At 38.8% G+C, this 22,502-nt stretch overlaps 1 protein-coding gene across 8 annotated transcripts in view; it reads right to left on the bottom strand.

Moving 5' to 3' along the window:
- OSBPL8 (oxysterol binding protein like 8) overlaps window positions 1-22,502 on the bottom strand; it is a 59,538-nt gene that overhangs the window by 26,154 nt on the left and 10,882 nt on the right. For 4 of the 8 annotated variants that reach the window (XM_057429510.1, XM_057429512.1, XM_057429516.1 and 1 more), the window contains 4 exons: window positions 7,675-7,745; window positions 2,919-2,999; window positions 2,168-2,269; window positions 763-966 (listed from right to left, as the gene is read on the bottom strand). In XM_057429510.1, coding sequence (XP_057285493.1) covers window positions 763-966; window positions 2,168-2,269; window positions 2,919-2,999; window positions 7,675-7,745 — 458 coding nt within the window. Of the gene's footprint in view, window positions 1-762; window positions 967-2,167; window positions 2,270-2,918; window positions 3,000-3,489; window positions 3,836-7,674; window positions 7,746-14,312; window positions 14,556-22,502 lie in introns of those variants that run through there. The other 4 variants (XM_057429513.1, XM_057429514.1, XM_057429517.1 and 1 more) reach the window with 3 other exon arrangements.

Below are 22,502 nucleotides of genomic sequence, written 5' to 3'. Positions count from 1 at the left end.
CACTTGTGCTGTACTTCCACACCCCCTCTCCATATGAAAACAGGAAACACAGACTACAATAGCTTGTTTACTAGAGTATAAACAATGAGTAAGAGCAAACATTAAAGATTCTTAAGAGAAACTGAAATAAACCTTTCCTATGCGGAACACACTGTGGTTTTCAACACTTACAGATAAGAGCTGCTCACAGTACTATGCCATGTATGACAAAGCAGACATCAGAACTGAAAACATTTATCTGCCTAAAATTGTAACCAAAAGGGAACACAACCAGCTAGCAAGCTGCAATATAAACTACTATTGCACAAGGAAGTAATCTGAATTTCTACTTTTACAAGCAAACTGAACTGAAGCTGACATTTTATTACATGAATGTATAGCTCTGGACACAAAAAATGTTTATAACACATTTCAACTCTCATTTTGGCAAATCACTTCCCTCCTTAATTTCTCAGATTCAACTGATGTAAAATACGACGTTATACACTTATTCTTTCTGTTTACATAGTTACCACTGATGGCATTAGCCTCTTCAATGGCATCCTTCTGCACACCACACTTCTGAAGCTATTTAAGTATACAGAGTAGCATAAATCAAATAATTTGTGATGAAAAGAACTAGATATTGAAGGCTTGTATTCAGAATAAACAAACCATTAAAGTTATAACAGCAAATGCAGTTCAGCTTTTCATTAAGATTGTCTTTACTGATTGCTGTCTAATGCTAGTCATCTGATAAAAAGCATATATACTACCACTAACCTTTATAGCCCATATGGACTGTTCCAAAGGATGAAAAAGTTTGAAACAAAAGCCATCTTTTTTAGAAGGCCTCTCAATGAGTTCACAAGCGTTCAGGAGCACTGTTCCCACCCACTGGCCATTTTTGGGGGTTTTGTAAACAAGCAACACTCCTGGTTTCAGTACACACCACAGTTTGGTCCAGCTTTTCAAGGTACCACGAATCTAGAAGATAAAGAGTTACAGTTATATCTCGGTGAAACCAACACCAAAACCATCCCTCTTCACTAAATGAAAATCTTAACTGAAATTATTTATTAGCTTTTATTTCAAACCAAGTATATCAGGCCTATTAAAAATTTATCCGGGTTTATCAAAGACAGTACAAAAGCACAATTTCAGTCCTCACTCTTCTTTCTTGATTAATAGTTAGTCTACAAATGGGTTTACACACATCCATGTATGGGAAGAATGACAATTCATCTGAAATCTTCATGAATTATTTTATCTGGAACATAATCTATCACTAGCATAAAGACAGGATAATCTTTGGAAACAGAGTTCCTCTGAAAATAAGGCAGATGTCCGATTAGAAAAATAAGATGTTCAGAAAATAACTCAGATATATTTGAATATGTTAAATAAAACATGACGGCTGTAAGTTTCAACCAATACTTGAAATACAAGATCCTTTCAAGTCCCTGAATTTGCACGTCTAATTAGATGGCTTGCATCAATTCTGCCAACTCCAGATTTCAATCAGTTCTATGTCTGTAAGCCTGAATGTCAACTTGACCTCTGAGCAATGTGCTAGCCCGTTTACACTGATTTTTGCAAAAACCAGAGAAACTTTCTGCAGACAAGCAACAATTTGGAGCTAACTATAAAAATGGGTAATAGAGCTTTTTTCTTATAGAATTTCCAAGGAATAAATTTACAAATTTAAGGAATTAAATACCGATATATAAACTGCACTACTGTTGCTGACACTGACTGCTACCTTCAAGAAATGAATTCTTCACCTTTTGTACCAGTACTACAGGACAGTTCATAAGAATTACCAGAAATAAAGAAGAAATGCGCATTCAAATATGTGACTGAAATATTTTCACTACTATTACAGAGGTAAATAGAGCTTCAAGTGTACAATAAAAGGACAACGTAAGAACAGTAAAACCAATTCATCTGAAGTAAACGGCTACACACACAAGATGCACATTACTATTGTGACTTCAGTAAGTGGGAGCTAGGTTCTTTCATTATTCCCCTAGGATTTGAGCACAGAGACCCTGGGATGCAATTAGTGGCTGCTGTACTTGTAGCAAAACATTAACAGCAAGTAAAAGATTGAGCCTTTTCTATTCTGGTCAGAAAGCGGCAAGCAGCTGCTACATCTTCCACTCAGGTTTCACACTTCAATTCTGACCTTCAACCAATCAGCCATAACAATAACTGAGGGGTCTGTGATAGTGCTAAGTAATTCTTTTGTAGCTCTCTTCTTTTCTTCTCTGTAATTTTTCTTTTGAACCTGTAAATAATAAGAGAAAGATTTACAATGCCACAGCTGTAAGCCAGTAATCAGAGCACAGAAAAGCACTGATCAATACAAGCTGAGGAAAAACCTGCTAAATTGAATTGGCAATACAGGTAAGTAGCTTTAAAACACAGTATTTGACTTCAAGGTGCAAACAACTATTGCATGCTCTGTTTCAAGAACAGCTAAGATGTAACCGATTTCAGATTCTTCTGACATTTGCTTTTAATACTGAGGACTTTGAAACTCCTGATAGAATCACAGGGGGGGGAAACTAAACAAGCAAACCAATCCTACCCCCCTTCCTTTCCTGGTGTAAAGTACAAAACCACATTTGGGCTACATTCAAACTTAGAGGTACATTATCTGATCAGCAGTCTTTACCTGCCCATTACTTTCCCTCCCCAGTAGAAATTTGCAGCACTATACCTCACTCTTTTAGAGACAACTAATTTTAAGTTTCCCCTGACTTGGTATCCGCCAAACAATGGTGTTTGGTCTTGTTACAACACAGGGGGAAGAAGGCAGTAGAAAAACCATAGGTTCTGCATGCAAATTGTAACTTTGATAATTCAATTTGTTATTTCATTGCATGTAGATGTGCATTTATAGTCCATGAGGAGTTGCTTGGAAATTCGTTCACCTTGAGAGATTCCTTTTTTGTAAGTTTGCTTGCAGATAAAGAGATGTCCTTCTCGGAGCCATTGAAAAGCTTGGATTCAGACTGAAATTCACAAAATGCATAGTAAATAAATAACAGATACAAGGTTGTATTACTGTTGCAGGTACTTTAGAAAGTATTTGCAGTGCACAGTTAGATTTGTAAGGTTCCCACTCCCATTTGCTCCTCTACTGCTTCTCCTACTTAAAAAAAAAAAAAAAACAACAAACCCAAAACCCAACAAGCCACAACTCGTAACACGAGCTGTTCACCACCTATTTATGTAGTCTTTTTGTTATATGGGCTTTATGGGAAGGAAGTCTGAGATTCCTCCAGAAGAAGTCAAAATATATGCAGTAAATATTTAGCACTTGTAGCCTGTTACTCATTATGTCACAGTCTTGACTAGTTAAGAACTCCTTTAGCAGAGAGATAAGGTTTTAGGAGAATCCCGGTGTTTAAACACAGGAGTTGCTCCCATGCCATACAAATCCCAATGTCTTCATTCAAAACTTGACAACTCCTCCAAACGGATTGCTATACAGGAACTTACCCTGTGAGCCATGAAGGAAAATACAGCCTCTTCAATCTAGGAATCGGTGCTCTATAAATCATCAGAGTAAAACTGACCACTAACAGCACTCATTCTGCTCCTTCCTCCCTAATCCCATGTTCCAATTACTTCACAAGCCACCTTCAAGAAGCTCGCAGTGGTGATAAGACAGGGGAATGAGATTCAGGTTTGTTCATGAAACCCAAGTCCTCATTACCCTTGTTCACAGGAGGACAACATGCTGCCTCAGCACCACATGATTGCTCCTTCCTGCCTCTACCCGAATCTTGTAAGGTTCAAAGTTTGCTCCTTGGCATCTGCCACCTACTAGTTGAAAGGGAACTAGAACCACCAAATATTCACTATGGGTGTCCTGGGTTCAGCAGTAGCAGTCATGTTTAAACCACGACAATGGGATACAGAGCTCATAAAAACTAAAAAAAGAGGAGCCTATGACAGAGTTATCACATCATTCCTACTGCAAGTCAGAGGACACCAAGTAGGTATCCACTATATATGTACTTTAGCTAAATTAAGAGTTACATTTCTTTGTGCACTGATAAGCCTGATAGACTCCAAGTTCCTGCCTAGTCAAAAATAAAGAAAAAAGAAAAATCAGTGTAACCTTCTGAACTGTGAAAACTCAAGCAGTTTATGAAAACTACCTCTCAAGCTGTTCAACATTTCTGACTAGTAATTTCAAATCTCAGACCACAATGCAAAGTCTAGACATCAAATTTATGGTTTGGAATACTATAAAATGACAGTCAAAAATACGCAGGTTTTGAGAAAACTTACTACAATAAATATTAACAGTGTACTTGAGCACTCTTCTTAATACGCAAGTTGCTCAATCTAGTTACTTAGATAACTAGTGTCAAAAAGATGTTCAATAACTGGCAAAAAAATTTATCTCAAAATTATTTCAGTGATAAGGAAATGTTCTCTAACTTCCATATACATCTTGGAAAAATGAAGGACACCTCTTCATTTTGTATTAAAGACATTCTTAACACTCAAAATGTAGCTTTAAGACAAGCATACAACTTGAAATTTAATTCCTCTCTCTAGAAGTTAAAGGAAATACAGTACTTTAAATGTAATAACAGAAGAGGGAAAAAATGCTTATCACTGTCACATAAGAAGAGGTAATGAACTCGTTATGCAAGCTATAATGGAGCAACTTAAGGAAAACATTCATAAATATTCAAGTTGCTCACTAACAGAAAGCTAATGCAATCTAAAGGTCACGCATATAAAAGCCCCAAACCAGTATCACAGGTTACAGAAGCCATTTCCTCAGTATCTCAGTTTTAAAGCTCACTAATGGCACTGAGTAAAAGTCCGTATTTACCTGTTCAATGGATTACGAGCAAAATTAGTGATTCATGTATTTTTAAGCTAACAACTTTCTCAGACTTACACTCACACAAAGTGGGTGGGATCAAAACTTAAAAGAAGAAAACATTTTAAAGAACCTACTGAAGCTCTCAGCAAGGTACATTCAGTACCAGATTCTGGGCAAGTCACACGCTTGCTTTTCCATCCTTACTTAGAAAGAAAGGCTACTGCTTCACCTCTTCAGCTCTGACGGACAGTTGCCATCTTCTGTTAGCCTGAAGTTTATTTGTGGGTTATAAAAGAACTACCACTCTTATCAAGCCCCATATGCAGTAATTGCAAAAATAACGGATAAAGAAAAATATGTATTATAAGTAGTAGGAATATTGGTCTTATCTTTGATAGCAGAAAGACACAAACAAAAGTAACGGTAAAACACACAGAGATCCTGGAAAGACAAGACCCAAGCAAAATAAACACATGAAAGAGAAAAACCAAACTGTAGAGTCAAAGATAAATGATTAATAGAGTCTGAAACAAATCCAAGTTAAAAGAAACAGTATTAACTTGAGTTGTAAGTCAAAAATGATTCAGAGGTTTCTGGACCAACATAAATGTTTTGATTAAGAGACTTAAATGTTTTGAATTAGAAAGCATGACTTAGACCAGACGTCCCAGCACCCTGTCCAGCTGGATCCTGAAAGTATCCAATGTCGGGGAATCCACCACTTCCCTGGGGACATTATTCCAACAGCTAGTTGTTCTCATTGTGAAAAATTGGAATTTCCCTAGGAGTAACTTGCCATCACCCTTCCTTTTTCCCATGTGACTCCATGTAAGAAAAGAGTCTCCATCTTCTTTGTAGCCATCCTTTAAATATTGGAAAAATACTGCTTCCTTGACCTCCCTGACAAGTGAGGGTCTAAGCTGCAGTAAAGCTGAAAATGCAAAGCTCTGTGATTCCAATTCATGTGTAAGGTACCAACAGCTTGAAATGCTTAGCTACACACTACTAAATTGCAGCATAAGCTGCAGAAACTAACCTGCTCACCCCAGTGCAATTTTGATAACACCATTTAGCCAGAGAAATGCTACTGTAATCCTTAAATAGCTTTGATTTCCTTTGGTATCTTTCTAACATTTCTCTTTAATGCTGACACATGAAGTATCAGACAACTTTGTGTCAAGACCTTTAAGTACAACCCCTCTGTCTCCCAGGGCTACAGCTGCCTGTGCCCAGATCCAGCCCTGACAGACTGCAGTGCTAACCTTGCAGCAGAGCACTATGGAAAGAGCTGTGCATGGAAGCAGCGAGAAGCAGTCCCCTTCCCCTTGGGTGCTAGCTGCAGTCAAGCTCAGGTCCTTGGCCTTGCCCGGCCGAGCAGTCCCTGCCTGCGGTTTAAGTGTCTGTTACCCCATTTGCCTCTGTGAAAACCAGTGGACATCCTAGCAGAAAACAGCAGACCACACAGCTGGGTAATTTAAAGCCTTGAAACTCTATCCTGCAGTGATGCCTAAATAAGAAAAACAAGTCAACTTAGCTATTCCATTCAGAAATCAAACCATACACAACCTCCCCCTTTTGAAAAATGCAGTCTTTCCCTCATCACTTTAATCTTTGATGTCTTAAAGAGACACCCGTTTTCAACTGGGGCACCCAATTGAAAATACTGGATTTTCTAGAATTCCACATTCTGAGTATGTAAAAATCACTAGATAAAACTTCAGTGCATTAACATGCCAGGCACTTTTGCTGACCAGAATGTTCATGCAATAGGCCAACAAATAAGGTTGTATCAGAGTGGCCTACAAAATGGCCTAAAACTGACAGCTTCTATAATTGTAAGTTACAAATTTATATGGATTTGGGAAAGGAAAAGATAGCTATGGTAGATTTTTCTCTACGCTACTACAGTGACTTGTTACACAACTCTCTCATCATGTGCCTACTTTAATCTGAGTAAGAATGCTATTGCAAACTACTCGAGTAAATAACTGTAATGAGAACAAAACAGCTCTGGAGAGAAAAGACTTCTACATAAAAAGAGACTTTTTGGTTTCTTGGGTAGCTCATGTTTTCTTCCTTTTTAAAGTTTAGTCATTCCAGGATACTATGGTTTTCGTGACTGCGGTGTCCATGTCCCAACTCCACTTCGGATGTTCTCAGTTTTCACTCCATCTCAGTGAGCCTTTTCCAATCTGGGACTACACAATGAGGATTATGAATTTGCTTGACTCCTGCCTTTTCCATTTCTATCATCAAGACTACCAGGAAAGATAAACATGCATAGCAATTATACCTACTTTAATATTCTACTGAGCCAGCTTTCTGTTGCACGCTCATTGCCTCAATGAAATGGGCCTTTGTAATTAAATTCTGAGGTACAGAAGCCATTGCAGCAGACAGGACAACAAATTACACTTAATTATGTTTTACTCTGGCAATTTAAGCCATTAAAAGAAACCTTTTCCAATTACAGTTTCCCTACCATTCCTATGAGAAGATTTTCTACAGCTCAGTGAACAGTATCTTCACCTACGGCTTAAAAGGATTCTAAATTACGTTGCATACCAAGAGTTGGCTTCCAACCATCATTACACTTGGCAAGGCGACATCCCGCCTCCCAAGACAACAGTGAAGACTCCAAATTTCATTTTCACTAATTTGAACTGCAGATTTTAATGTGATGTCATCCTGACAACTGTATTAAGAAATTCCCTTTAATCTTTATCTATTACTGAATCTGAAGAGTAATCTTCAAGATTATCTACAATAAAAGTTTGATAATTTGTGTTTAAACTCCTTTATACACTGTCATTTTTAAGCCAGATTACTTTCCTTACCTTGCTTTTTGACATAGAATGTGATGTATCCTCTTTACTTTGTGACACATCATCCTTCCCTTTGTCAAAACCTGAAAAGACAGTAGTGTTGCAAATTATTTGAAGACATCAACTTGATGGCATCAGCATGAGCTAACCTTTGAAATAAATTTGCAAACTGTGTTTAGCATTAAAAAGCGCAAGCAGATTGGATTTTCCAACAAAGTATATGTACCAGGCCCTCACATCAGTTGAAAACATATCAGCTACTATAATATAAATTAATTTTATACCTACCAAGAGGTAAGAACAGTCCACTGTATTTGGGTGGCATGGCACACCATCCAATAACGTGATGAACTGTAAATACAGTGTGCAAACTTTTGTCCTTTTATCTTCTCTTATAGCAGAATACCAAACTGAGCCTTTTTTTGGTTCGTTCATTTCTGTAGCTAGCAGTAATTGTTAAATACCATGAAAGCAAATCTAAAACATTGATTAGGACTGCCAGTCAGGTTTTTTGCAAGAAAATAGGGAAAAGGTTGATTGCATGAGCCTTGAATTTATACCTTCAGCTTGATACTGCATAAATACGTCAAGACTTTATATTAGAACAGTTGCTGAAATCCCATTTATGCTCTGCCAGTGACTCATGGTATAGACCCCACATTTTCCCAGTAGCCAAAAAGCAAGTTAGATGATGGCTGTATCCAGTATATGTTTAACAACAGAAAAGGGGGTCACCCTTTTCATACACGCTACATAACATATACTGGGAACCTAGCATCCTTTTAAGGAGGATACATCTCAGTGATCCATTTACTTTGAAGCAGTTGGTGGTAGCATAAAGCTTTTGACAACAGGAATAAACCAAACTGTGCAGCACATTTATCTGGATATGTAAAAATGCCATCACTTCCACGCCCTCCAGATGCAAGGCTGATAAATATGAAGTCGCACACTAATTTCAGGAATAATCCATGCAGCTGCAAAGCCTTGCATGGCTCTAGCAGTGGCACCCTAGACCTTTAGCCCACGAGAGGGCACTGCATTAGCAGACAAATTGCATAAACGGACACCTAAAGCTCTTCTGAACTTCCCTGGAAGATGCTCCGAACTTTGAAATAGAAATTGGTTACTCAGATCTCTAAAATAAGATTTATCAGAGAAACGGTTCGATTTTACATTTTTAGGGGACCTTGTCTACGTGTGGGGAAACCATGAGCTTTAAGAGAATTTTTATTAACTCTGTAGCAGTGTTGAGTAGCTTGTTCAGTGCAGGATTTGCTTTTTACACATTAGCATTTTCACCTTTCCACAACTTACAATATCCAGAAACTGCAACAAAGATCAGATTCATCTATCACAAATACATGCGCTGGGAAGTGTCACTGAGTTAAAGAGACATTAAGTTGGTCTTCAGGTTACATGAGAAATCATATTCCTCTTAGTTTTAGTCGTTCATCAGCCTTTTGTAGTTTGTTTTTTGTTTGTTTTGTTTTGGTTTGTTTGGTTTTTTTTGTATTTATTACCACTTGCAGAAATTCTTTTGTAAGACCAGTTTTATTTTGAATTATATTCTGCAGTACAATGATATTTCATTTTATGTTTACACAAAGTAAACTCTACATGCCTTTAAATAAGCCTTTACATGTCCTTTATGGAAGCCCCTCTGCGTACAGATCATTAACCTCTTACTATTGAAATTCTTACAGCACATCCATGGTAAGTTTGTTCAGCTAATGAATCTATAATGCAGAAGACTACTTGACCACAGGGAAGAAGTACCTAGACAGGCATTAGATTTGTAGTACTAGGGAATGAAGAAAAATCGCAAAGGCATGTTGTGATCCGGAGACCAGAAGCCACATTTCCTATTTAATACCAAAACCAAAAGCATATTTTCTATAGCACTGGTCATTAGGTGCTATAACACCTCCATCCTTAGAGGACAGACCTGCCTTAGTTAATTGAGAAGTTACTAGATTCAATACCAGTCTTAGGCAGTCACACACCAAAACCATAGTAATGAGGTTCTGTCCTTACCCCCATACCCAAAAGAAATCCCTCATTTGGAGCCAGGTTCCACTGAAAAATGTAATGCAAGCGTTTTTTAACAGCTTTCTCACTTTTACTTATTTATTTATAGGCACATACAGAAGACTTAGTGATGGGAATCAACGAGGAAGTGCTAAGTCAGGATTGTTCTTACAGAAGATAAGCTATAATTCACAGCTTGCTTTCTAAAGCACAACAGTTTTATGGGCTTTACATATCCTTACTTAACAAACATATGCTTTTATTTTCATAAACAAGCTTTTCACTGGTATCACCAAGCAGAAATGAAAACAGAACTACTCTGTCCCAGAGAATCAGACACAAAGACCAGAGTTCAGTTGTGTTTCCATGAATTCAACCTCCCTGCTTCCAGTGTCCTGAACCTGATGTGTGCATGCCGATTCATAAACATGCTGCCACACTCACTGTTCCCTTCCTTATTCACACACAGACCAATGGGCTCCCTGAGGGGTTTGCTAGAGAGCCCAAGGCAGGGTGCTGCAGATCCTGGAACATCTTGCACTGCTCTGCCTCGGTCCATGAGGAAACCCAACCAGTCATTCTCGCATCCCACACCGTCCTACTTGTATACCCCCTCTCTGTAGAAGTCATAATAAGCTCACTCAGAACACTGACAGGCTTTTTTCCCCTATGTGCTAAAATGTATAAAACATATGGTTTTGAACTGAAAGAGGATAGATTTAGATTAGACACTAAGAAGTTCTTTACTGTGAGAGATGTGAGGCACTGGCACAGGTTGCACAGAGAAACTGTGGCTGCCCCATCCTGTGTTCAAGGCCAGGCTGGACGGGGCTTGTGGAAAATGGAAGGTATAGGGGAGGTGGAATTATACAATCTTTAAGGTCTTTTCCAACACAATTAGTTCTAGGATTTTATGTAAAACACCATAATTCAGGTGCAGATCCTGACACAGCCTCACCCACTGTAAGCACACTTTCTCCAGGGAGCCTCTGTTAAGTTGGAGAGACCTCAGTACTATAAGAACTCTTACTTCTAACAAGAACAGTTTCACACTAAATACCTACAGGGAAATATGTACTGAAACATCACAAAAAGCCCGTGGGCCCAAGCTGAGAATGATATACACTTTGCCATGGAAATACTTGGCCAAAGAAACAACAGAACAATTATATTCAGAGAATCAACAATAAGAAATACTGTTTTCTCCCTTCCTGCTACCAGTTATGAAGAGCAAATCACTTAATGGATTTCTGACAAAGGCAACCGCAAAGCCAAGAAAGCTGAGCCTCTAAATGATGCTCTTTGTTATTGCTCTTTTTGTAAATTTGTTCATCCCAGAGGGACTGAAAATTACACCACAAGAAGTCACTGAATCAGTGTCTGGAGCAGAGACTGCCAAGGTGTAAGAGGCTAGAGGCAAGATCTAATGAAAATGAATATTTCAAGTTTTTCCAGTGTCTTTCAGCAGTGGTTTTGGGCTTAATATTTTAGCTTACTTGCTGTTTCCCATCCTGTAATTCAATCTTTAACCTCTTTAACAAGATAACCTGAGCTCACATTTCACACTGTAGAAATTCAGGTGTTGAAGACGTGGTCCTTTTCTGTAACTTGTATTAAATCTCTTGAACCCATGTATCATTTTCTACCTAAAGCAATCTTCAAAGTTAGAAGAGGGCAAGCAAGTGATGGCTGAATCAACCTTCAGAGCTGCAGACTGAGCTCCTAGTATTATTTAAGACATCTGCAGATTTGAAAAATAATACTTTCATTTTAAATGCAATCTCCACTTAAATGCTGTAGCCTCTAAAGCAGTTCTGGACATCAGGGACTGTGTTCAGAGCAGCACTATGTCTTGGCAGACTTTCTCCCACTGTGACCTTCTCTTGTCTTCAACATCACAGGCCCCGGGGCCTCTGAAAGCTGATCCCAACCCCAGCGCAGTCAGCCACAGTTCACGGTGTGACCTTAGAAGCGAAGGGGAACTGTCCTGAGTACACGTTCCTACTGTGAGCACTCAGCAAGTCCTTCCCAAACTGACAGGTAGAAATCTACGTAAGAACTCATGATGAGCTTTCAGATAGTTGCAAGTGCTCTATAACTGCACACACCTAGAACAACCAGAACTCTATACACTCAAGATGTCCATGAAACAAAAATCAAACAGTGCTTCTTTAGAGACTGAGCTGGAATACACAGTCAATACCAAAGGAAAGAAATCCTCCAAAATGTCATTTTTGACAACATTTGACAAAACACTGTAAGATCAGTGTTAAGGAATCTTTAGGATAAATCTGTGGTAGGGTACATTTTAAAACAAGATTGTTATGAGATTTCGATCTTGAAGTGTAACACAGGTATCATACCTTAGTCGCACCTAAAATCTGTCCCTTTAATCAATTCTGACTAAAGGGAAAAACCTCAAACCAACCACATAACTCTGCCTACATCTCAAATGCTGATTCTGTACCTCTCAAATACCACCTGCAATTGGGATAGCTGAGAAAAAAAGACATCAGAAAAACACGTTACTTTTAACTAAGATCTCTTTTACCTAGCAGGAAAGAACTGCTAGCCACTGGTGGCTTTTTTCCAACAAACAGAAGCAGCAGTAAAAAGGTAATGCAATGCATGAGAAGACCACAAGCAGCAAGCCAAGCAATAATTGTGACTGCCAATGAAGAGCAAGGTACATCCCAGTTTGATTATTGATGTGCTGCATGAGCAGTTGTGAAGAACTAATAATTGAGTTGAAAAGCTGTATGCTTCTGGAGGAACTACGAGTTATACTTAGTGGGAGATACTAGTACTGGTGTCATACAGTAAACACAACAGGGGGAGAGAAAGGAAAAATCTTTATAAAGAATTGAAGGCAGGAGACAAGAGTCTGTTTAACTGACCAAATTTCAGAAGCTTGCTAACCACCAGTTTTAAGAATACAATCCCACATGAAATAATCCAGATTCCTCCATGGATTTTGAAACTGGAGTAATCAGAAAAGTCCTTTTATATATTTTTCTCACAGTATTTTGCAAACACCATCTAAAATAAACAATATTAGCCAAAGCTTGTCCTCCCTTTAAGTATACATGACTATTTTTTAGATGGGTAGTAACTACTCTTTGCTTAAACAAAACTGAAAGAGTATATCTTCCAGCACATTAAGGTTGTTTAAATTCTTCAGATATATGGAAGATCCCAAAAGATAAACTTTTTTACTTATATTTTAAATCTTGGGGTTTTTTATTTATTAAAAACTATTTTCCTTTTGTTCTGCCTTTTAAGAAGTCACTCACTGTCCACTTAGGGAGAGTAGTCAGCCATTCTGTACAGGAAGGAAGCAAATAGGAAACAAATCCCTTTTTGTCTCAGTAATTAACCAGACTACATGCATTTACTTCAAAGGTAGGAAGCATCTGTCTAGTTGCCAACACCACACTTTCAAGCTTTGAGATCTTTATTTCCTGAACAGCTTGAATAAAGCTCAAGTGCTAAGATTCTTGGTAGAAGGCTAATAATTTCCAGCAGCAGAGTGAAAAGAAATATTACAGGGTAAAACATCAAGCTGAATAGAACACAATGTTCCAACAACTGCCCTCACCTGCCTGAGCCTGAACATGCTGCTCCAGTGATTCTGCAAGCCAGTGATGCTGAGAGCTCCCTCATTGCCAGCCGGCAACCTCCCCTATGCACCCTACAACTTTTTTCCATGGCTATAGAGCCAGGGCTTACAAATTCAGTGAGCCACTCTGCAGAAGGCATATAATAAAAAGAACTATTTTATCACAGACCACCACCCCTGCCCCCTAACCAGCAACCTGTCCCCATAGGACTATCCCACAAAGTGTGTCTGTGCGCATGCACAAGACAAGTCAAGCCACACACAGAGTAATTCTGGTAAGAATGTACTATTGCTACAATGTCCCCTTTTCAGGAAGGGGTGACCTTGTAACACATTTTCGAGCATCAAATTTGTTAGGAGTAAACTGCTGAAATTCAGCACCTATATCAAAAGTGCACATCATGGACAATGAAACTCCAGAAATCCATTTCAATATTCCAGCACTCATTTTCAGCAAACAAATCTGAGCAAAAAGAGATTTAAGCCCTTTCTGGCGTTAAATGTCTTAAAAATCTTGCACTGCAGTCTTTAGCAAGGCTATGCTTTTAGCCCTAAAATAACCCTTGTTATTTTTTTCAAAGCACTGACGACAAGCATATAGATTCTTCAGTACTTACAGCTAAATTAAAACCTTCTGCTGTACCTTACTATTTTAAAGTATGTCCATTGCATGTGGGAGGAGTGTTAAGTACAAGGGAGGAAGGCATTTATAAACCACATCATAGAACTCCAGTCATAAAAGCCCAAACCACCAAAACAAATATTCCAGTCAGTACCGGATACACAAATGGCTTTTAATGCGGTGTAAAAGCTGACCAGCTCACTTGCCTATCTGCAAATCTGGCCACTACAAAGTGCTGTTATCTAAGTGCATACAAGCAATAACTCTCTCCGATTTCTATCAACATCTCAGTGCATTACTTTCATTCAAGCTGAAAAGTCCAAGGCAGAAATTATATTCTCTTCTGTACATTTTAAGAAATGCAAGATCGAAACAAACCTGGTAAAGCAGGAGAGAGTTCGTTATATCCTCCAAATGAAGCATTCCGGACAAGCTTTCGGCCATCAGCTCTTGCAGAAAACACAGATGAAATCCCAGCACATGAAGAAAACCTACGTCGCACTGGACCCTCTTCCTTCATGAGTTAAGGTGTTTGTGTAAGGATTATGTTCTCTGTGAAAGCTGTTTAGCATTAGCTGCTTGGAACAAGAGTGTTGCAGTAACAGCCTTTTACCTCACATTCTGATGAGTAAGATACAAAAGGAAAAAAAAGAAGCAAACGAAGGGCACATGTGAAAAATGCAGTGAAGAGACAGAGGCTGCCAAATCAGCAGCAAGCCAAGCAACACTATCCTCCTCTCATCAAACCCATTAGGATGCTTAAAGCAGAACGGCTTTGCTTCAGCTCCTATTTCCCACAAACACATCTCAGGTTTGGCCCTACTCATACATTCTAAGCAAACAAAAATGGTGAATATTTAGATTTTAAGGACCCCTTAAATTAAGCCTTTCTCCTGTTGGTCTTTCAAGCCCCAGATTTATTTTGCACAAAGCGAAACTCATGAGCTATGTGGCTTCCCTATTTGATATTGTGGCACACTACAGTAATCTGAAAAGGGATCCGATGCTTTGCATCATGCAGCCATATTGAGCTGCTGTTCAGGCTCTTACCTAGCTAGTTTTTATCAATTGACTGCCATGGCTTCTACATCTCCATTTCTTACTTTTTTTAAAAGGTGAGGAAATAGCTTTTTCTCCTCTTAGCCTCTGCCATATCTACATATATATGAGCCAACCTGACTTCTGGAAGAGTTTGTTATTTATGCCCCAAAGATTTTAGGCAATGAATAAAACACTTAAATGAACCAGCTTAAATTTTAACCATAAAAAAAAAAAAAAATCTCAGTGAATTGTGTTTCAAGACCAGAACTTAGCTGACCCAAACTGTTCTTGCTGATAGCTATCAGAATAAAGTCTAATAAGCTCTCCCTAACCTTCATCCACTGCTCGTTAGTTTGGCTGCCTCTTTTTGCCCTGAAAACTAGTGTGCATGGCCACACTCCTCTATAAGTGGAGCATCCGTCCCATCTGGTGCTTCTCTGCCAATCTCATTCCCTCCCCCCATCTTATTACTGAAAGAACAGGTTTTGAAACCTACTCTGTTTGTTGGAAAACAGAAAAATGAGGCACCAAGAATTGGCCTGAAAGTAAGAACTTGTGCTCTTCTTTACTCCATACTTGAGGTCTCCTCCTCTTACAAAGTGAAACATGCCCCACAATTACATCCATAATAGTGTGAATTTGATTAAACCTCAAATAATGCTGTCTCCAGCTGCTTATGCAAAGAAGTGTACTCGCTATTTGCAGCTCAGTAATTTCAGTTCACACTGGCTCAAGGATAATACCGTAGACCAAAGTATTTTATAACAACAGGTTTTACTATGCAGAGTGTATGTGCATTAGCACATGCATATAGAAACATACACTAATACTGAAAACACTGAAAATTCTTTTTTTCTGATCATGAAACGTAGTAGCCTCCAGGATCCTATGAATCACTAGAATTTCTTCATGCTTCTTAAACAGCCTAATGTCCCAGTACATGCCAAGGAAAAAAGATGTAACCAAAAAAAACCCAAAATGAGAGCCATCAATAGAAACCATTATATGTGCTATGTAATTTCCACTTCTTCTGTACAAGTGAAAAACTCTATTCACTTCAGCACAGGGAGGGGGAGAAACTAGATAAGCATGTCATATATTCAAGCTTGCCTCCATTTATCCATTACTGTGGCTCATACTTCCCTCAGCTGAAGCTGTCCTTTTCCAGATGTCCCAGAAGGAACAGAAAGAGAGGCTGAAAAATTTAAGGAGTGGAATGGTGTGGTAATTGAAGAAGAAATGCAAGGAGGGAGAACTCCACTTTTTTCTCCTTTAAAAAAAAAAAAAACAAAAAACCCAAACCAAACCAAAACCACACAGCTCTGTATCATTCCTGCAAATCTATCTTCTTAGCTACAACCTTGGTCCAAGTCTCTTCAGAATACGCATTTTCCTTTCCCTAATTAAAATCAAGAGAAAGCTGCAGGAGAAAACCTCCCCTTACACACAGAAGGAACTGTATCCTCTCATTACAGACCTATCTTGCCCAGCTAATGGCTCTGTTATCTCAACTCTGAGTCAGGGCTATGACCCTGCCCAGGACCGCTCTGCTGACACTGGTATCGAGATGTTTCTATGTCTTGCACTGGAACAGCAGGGTCACACAGACTCGGGGGAAGCTGCACCATCAGCCAACGGAACCACTCTGTTTGCATCTGCATCCAGTGACCGTGCCAGCCAGCTCTGTATACACTACAGCCTACCACATTCCTCCACAGCATAGTCTTCTCTGCCACTTTGTTCTCACAGAATCATAGGATCAGCTGGGTTGCAAAAGACTTTTAAGGTCATCAAGTCCAACCATTATATCAGGGCTGCCAAGACCACCAACTCATGTCACTAAGGGCCTCGTCTCATGTTTGAGGAAGCAACATAATCCTGAAAGTTTCCTCTTATTTCTCTCCATGCCTTTCCAGGTCTCTTGACACTGTTCATGTAACCTGTAAATAAGAACAATTAAAAACCTCTGTCTCTTTCCTATGCTCTTGTCACCATTTAGAAGTGAAACTGAAGTCTTTGGGTAGATAACATTAAGAATTACAATATGGATAATGCTACATTTCCCCCCTCTGAAGTCATCTCCCAACCAAGGAAGCCATTATCTGAGAGTATTCTACTTAATTACCTCTGCTTTAACTCAACAGCGAAAAGAGAGGCAGAGTCTGTGCCTTTTGCCAAAATATGACTCTGTCTCATCACCACCACAGAGGGGAAAAGAACAAAACCACCTAATTTAAGCTTCCTTCTTCATCTCTCTCACCCCTCCCCCCCCAAGACATCTTCACATTTCACTTAGATCTGCAGTGGTAAAAAAAAAAAAAAAAAAAAAAAAAAAAAAAAAAAAAAAAAAAAAAAATCACATGGTTTGGCTGCAAAAAGTCACTAGATCCCCATCTTTTCAGCAGCTTATGGTTCATTATGCCTGCTAATACCTGTATACACATACTCATTTGCTTCAACTGCTTCAAAGCAGTATACGTTACTGGAGAGAGCCGACACACAACCAAAAGGCTGTTAGATGGAAAGGAGTTTGTAACATTTAATAAAAATTAGAACTTTTCTCAATGGTGTAATTCTAAGCTAAAGTTTATTGTAACTCTTGAGCATCAGCCTGAGATAATACTAAAGGCGTTTCTGCTCTCCACACACTCAGTGCCCAAAGCTCATAGAAACCGTAATTTCTGGCTCCAAATTTGATTCCTGAAAGGACACAGAGGTACTTCTAAGTAGCTGGAAGTGCTTTCATTTGCATGTTCAGTACGCTCTAATGGAAAGGTGCACTTCAGTAGCCATCCTTTTTCCCCTTCTCCTCTTTCTGCAATTAAACTCAGACAGAAATGGTCAAACTATTGATAAATTTGGAATGAGTAGCATTGATAAGGTGATCTTAGACTAATGTCCAGGAAGCCTTCTATCCTTTTGATATCAGTTCCAGTGCCTTACTAATTGATATATTTAGAAAATGCACTAACATACACAGCTTGGAACTTTATGCAGTTTCAAAATAGTCACAAATAGAACTACAGCCAAGTCCAACTGCACAAGCAAGACATAGCCAAAAAGCCTGCATAAAGAGGAATCTTTATCTGCATTCTAGCCTAAATGCATTTAGCTGCATTCTAGCCTAAATGCATCAGCTGCATGCCACAGTGCATGAAAAAAAGACATCTGTACATGAAACAAAGATGCCCCATAACAAAAGTTCAGTACTTCATGAAAGCTGGCACTAGACTAAATGTGTCACTGTCAGGGAGAAAAAGTCTCATGGTTTCTTTGTATTATGTAACACCTAAATCAGGAGGAAGATGGAAAAATCATGATGGAAATATTTAGTTCATCTATCTTCGGGAGGGGAGAACCCATGCTCAGTCAACCTGCTGAACACCTCTAAGAGGAATTTTTTTCCCCAAGAGGAAGAAAACTCATCTGTAGTATACATTTTCTAAAGGACAGAATGCATTTCTCCTTTCAGCTACTCATTTGGGGCTTCTTCAGCTGGCTGAAAAACAAATCATAATTCCATGCTTAAGACATTCTTCCAGGATACTGCCTGGGGCAAACCCTAAATCTTAGTATGTAAAGGCAAAGAGAAGGCACATGCAATTCCAACAGCGCATGAACACTTGACAAAGCCTGATTTTAGTTATAAAACATTTCTCAGATTGAAAAATATTTACAGCTGAAAAAAAAATAGTATTATCAAAAAAGACCTCTCCAAATTGTACAAGTATGAGTTCCAAGCACGGCAACTGAAATCAAATCAATATATTCAGAACTATTCAACCGATGAATTTTAAATATAATAACACCAATGCAATAATAGAACTAAAAGGATATCTAATGTTACAAAGCAAAAAATACTCCTCTTCTTATTAGAGGTATATAAGGAAAGCCCAAAATCTTCTTAAAAAAAGAAATTCTGTGAAAGCTAAAGGGATATTAAAGCGGAAGAAAAACCGATGGTGTAGCAGAGAAGACAAAGCCTTTTTAGCCTTGCCCTTCAAGTCTGACAATAATTTGCCCTGACATTTTGAAAACACTACCTTTTCCAGCAGAATTCTCCCCCCAGTCCAACAAAAGAAAAGGTCATAAATAATTATTCGCATGCAACAGAAACACTGTCTTCACAGCATGCAGAAAATAGATAAAGGAAACTGCTAGGTTATCATACCTATAAATGAGTTTTATCCAACAACTGACTTGTTTGCACATGGACTTGAAGTGCTTTTCTCCTATTTAATGAAATAAGTATTAAAGATATACTTGCCTTCAGACACCAATATCTGATTCAAAAAAAAAAAAGACGTGCAAGTAGTTTACAGTGGCAAGTTTCTTTCCTCAAATACACTGCTGTTCTCTGATATTTCCAAGTCAAATGCAGTTTAGCTGAGGAGTAATTCCAGAGGCACGCCTGAGAGTGGTTATGAATGAACACCAAAGCTCCCAGTGCCTTGTTGGCAGCTGTACTTGGCTGAACCTCCTCACTTGTTAACACTCCTGCTCAGCTCCTCCCACCCTAATCAAATAGGTTTGCTCACTGCTCAGGTCTCAACAGTTTTCATCTCAGCCATTATGAAATTCCCAAGGTCATAGTTCAAGCAGGCCAGCTCTGCAGAGATTGTCGGGGAGAAAGAGAACTTGCTTGAGAAGTTTCAAAGTAATCAGCCCTGCTGTGCCTTTCAGACTCAGTGCCATGCTTTCATAAAGCCATAACCCACACACAAAAGAGTACATGCAATTTACTCAAGCCACAAATACTGGGTGGAGTAGCATTTCAGAAATTGCAAGTTTTAATAAACACACAATGACTTGCAGAGAGGAATGTGCCAGAGTATGCATTACAGCAAGAAAGCAGGACGTCAAGAAAAACTAGCCACACAAAGCAGAACTTAAAACATTTCACAAGAAATTCAGTCTGGTAACACAAGCTAAAACTAGATTATTTAGGGGTCAAATGCATTCATTCATTACTGTGACTAGAATTTCACTCACATCCCGTTTGTGACAAGAATCATTAAAGCTACTCCAAATAAGTTGCACAGGTTTGCAGAACTTGGGCTTCACCTCCACTGAAGTTTGCTCTGTCACAGAACTTCAAAGAGACCACCCTTTGCACTGGGGTCAGGTCCCTGCAGCAGGTATTAATCCATAACTAGCCAAGGAATAGCCAGTCCACATGGCTGCTATACACTGCTGATTACAAAGTACTTCCTCAACATCAAAAAACAAGGTAAGACAAATGAACATACCCCCCAAGAACACAGAAGAGAGAACAAGGTTCTCCAAATGCAAGGGCTTACGAGGTCTTAAGACAGAATTCCCATGCAGCAGGAGAAAGCAAAAGCATTAACATTTTTCTAAGACATTAGATGCACTTACTCTACAGAGAAAGTGCCTGACTTCAGAAGTAATATTTACTGAATAAATTGAAGTGCTAGATGAAAGATAAGCAGGTGCTGGTATTTACACAGTAACCAGTATTCTGCCAGTGGAGTTAGAGCCTTTCTATGCATCTGCTATAACCACAAGCATGCAGGGTTTCCCTCTCCAGCTCCAACACGGCACCCCTCTGCTCTGGCTTTGGTCTCATGCACCCACAAGAACAAAGACACTCTCATGAGCTCCTGGAAGAAACCTGACCAAAGTGCCAGAGCTAAGAGCCCACCTCAGGAAGAGTTGCTAATACTTTGGAAAGGCTTCAAGTGCACTGACCCAGGGCTGTTATCTTTCCTTCTACTGGATCAGTCTTCCTCTGATAGCTGGGAAGAAGAGATGCGGGCTACATCTCCAGAACTTCTTGCACACTGACCACTAGTGAGCCAGAACAGGGATGACAAGCCAGGACATTTCTTACCACCTGGTCAAACAATATGTGCTGCTGTTGCTGTCAATTGAGACAAACACCTGAAGCAAACAGTTTTTAAAAGCTACAAATTGTAGAGGTCTACAACAAACCTCCTTTAACTTGTTAACTGCCTTGGGTAGACAGCAACCTCCAAGTCTTGTACTGTCTTAGTTATTATGGCTCCAAAGGCACCGCAGCCTTCCAACAGGTCGTGGTTTTTTGGGACCTACTGCTTGCATTTTTCACTTTCCACCTTTTCTCACATTCAAAAATAGTTAAATTTGTATTTTCCCCCCAAATGCAGCATCCTATGTATTAATTAGCATGTCCTTTAGATGTCCAATCTTTATTATCCTAACATGCTTTTTTAGGTTCACATTTTCACCCCATCTGCATCTCATCAATGCTTTGAATAAAGACTGGAAATATACAGAAAAAATCAGACATTTTCAAACATCCTATTACAAGTTTTTTAATCATACTATCTTCACTAGATTTGTTTTCTTATTACAAGAACATCTTATTATTTAAGCATCTATACTGTTCCCACAAAAAGTTTGAAATATGTTTTAATAGCATATTTATAAGTTTAAAGCCCCTTTCTGAGGAGACTCTTTTCATAAATCTTAAGTGATCACTATTTCTATATTAATCCAATTTATTAAACAAATAAAGCAGTATCCTGATGTAAGCCCAAGTTAACAAGATTTACAAGAATCCAATTTACCAGGGATAATTTGTGTAACAACATAAACAGCTTACATCAGCAAGCAGAGTTCTGCTCTACAGCTTTTGAAATTGTAGTCTTTATCACTGTTTTACCATTTCCCACCCCGGTTTCAGAAGCACGGTAATCCATGTGAGTGAGGGGTTGAGTGAGAGTCTAGAAACTGCTTCCTTAAGCACATACAATGGAAAATTAGGGAAATCAGTAAAAGTTGTCAGGATCAACCCAATGCAGAGCTGCTCAAGACCACTTTCACAAGCAGTTTCTGAGTAATAAATTATATAGAGTCTGTAGTTGGAAAGCTTTCCTTTATGTAGTTGAGCTTAGAGCTCCGAAGACAAGCTAAATTGCTGGCTTTCTAGAAATGGTGATACCACACAATGTAAGCAGTTGCCTAGTTAAACCAAGTTTGCATGTTTATTAAATCCTTTCTTACATGCTGTAGATGCAAAAAGCTATCTTTTACGCTTCTTTGTGTGTCAGTTTTTGCTCTTGACAGCAGTTGGAGTTTGGTATTCTCCAATTTAAAGCCACTGACATTTCTAGGGCAAATAAATTCATTTTATAGAACAAATTGTACTTGTAGCATTATGTTCAGGACTAGCTTATTCTGACACTCTAGTTAACCACTTGATGAAATAAATTTACAACTACTAAAAGCCCATCTCGGGACCAAAGCTATATATGGCCGAGTTAACCTTTCACCAGTAGAATTCTGAACTTACTACATAAACTGGTTGAGATCATACAAGCACAATCCTCACCATCACTTTTTAAAATACATTTCCGTCAAACAACCTTGCTGAGGTTTGCTATGCATGCTAGTCTGATCTCCACACCTGTAAATGCCAGTCTATTAGCCTCAAAGGTTAGCCCTTTAGCCTCTGAATAAAGGACAACGTATCTTCACAGATCTTAAACGTGTTGCATAAAATTAGAAGCTGCAACTTTTTAA

The sequence above is a fragment of the Pezoporus wallicus genome, unplaced genomic scaffold (assembly GCF_028554395.1).
Source record: "Pezoporus wallicus isolate ANWC-B61680 ecotype Strahan unplaced genomic scaffold, APGP_CSIRO_Pwel_v1 contig_5069, whole genome shotgun sequence".
Classification (NCBI taxonomy): domain Eukaryota; kingdom Metazoa; phylum Chordata; class Aves; order Psittaciformes; family Psittacidae; genus Pezoporus; species Pezoporus wallicus.
The sequence above is the reverse complement of the archived record's forward strand: the minus strand, read 5'-3'. Positions and strand labels throughout refer to the sequence as shown.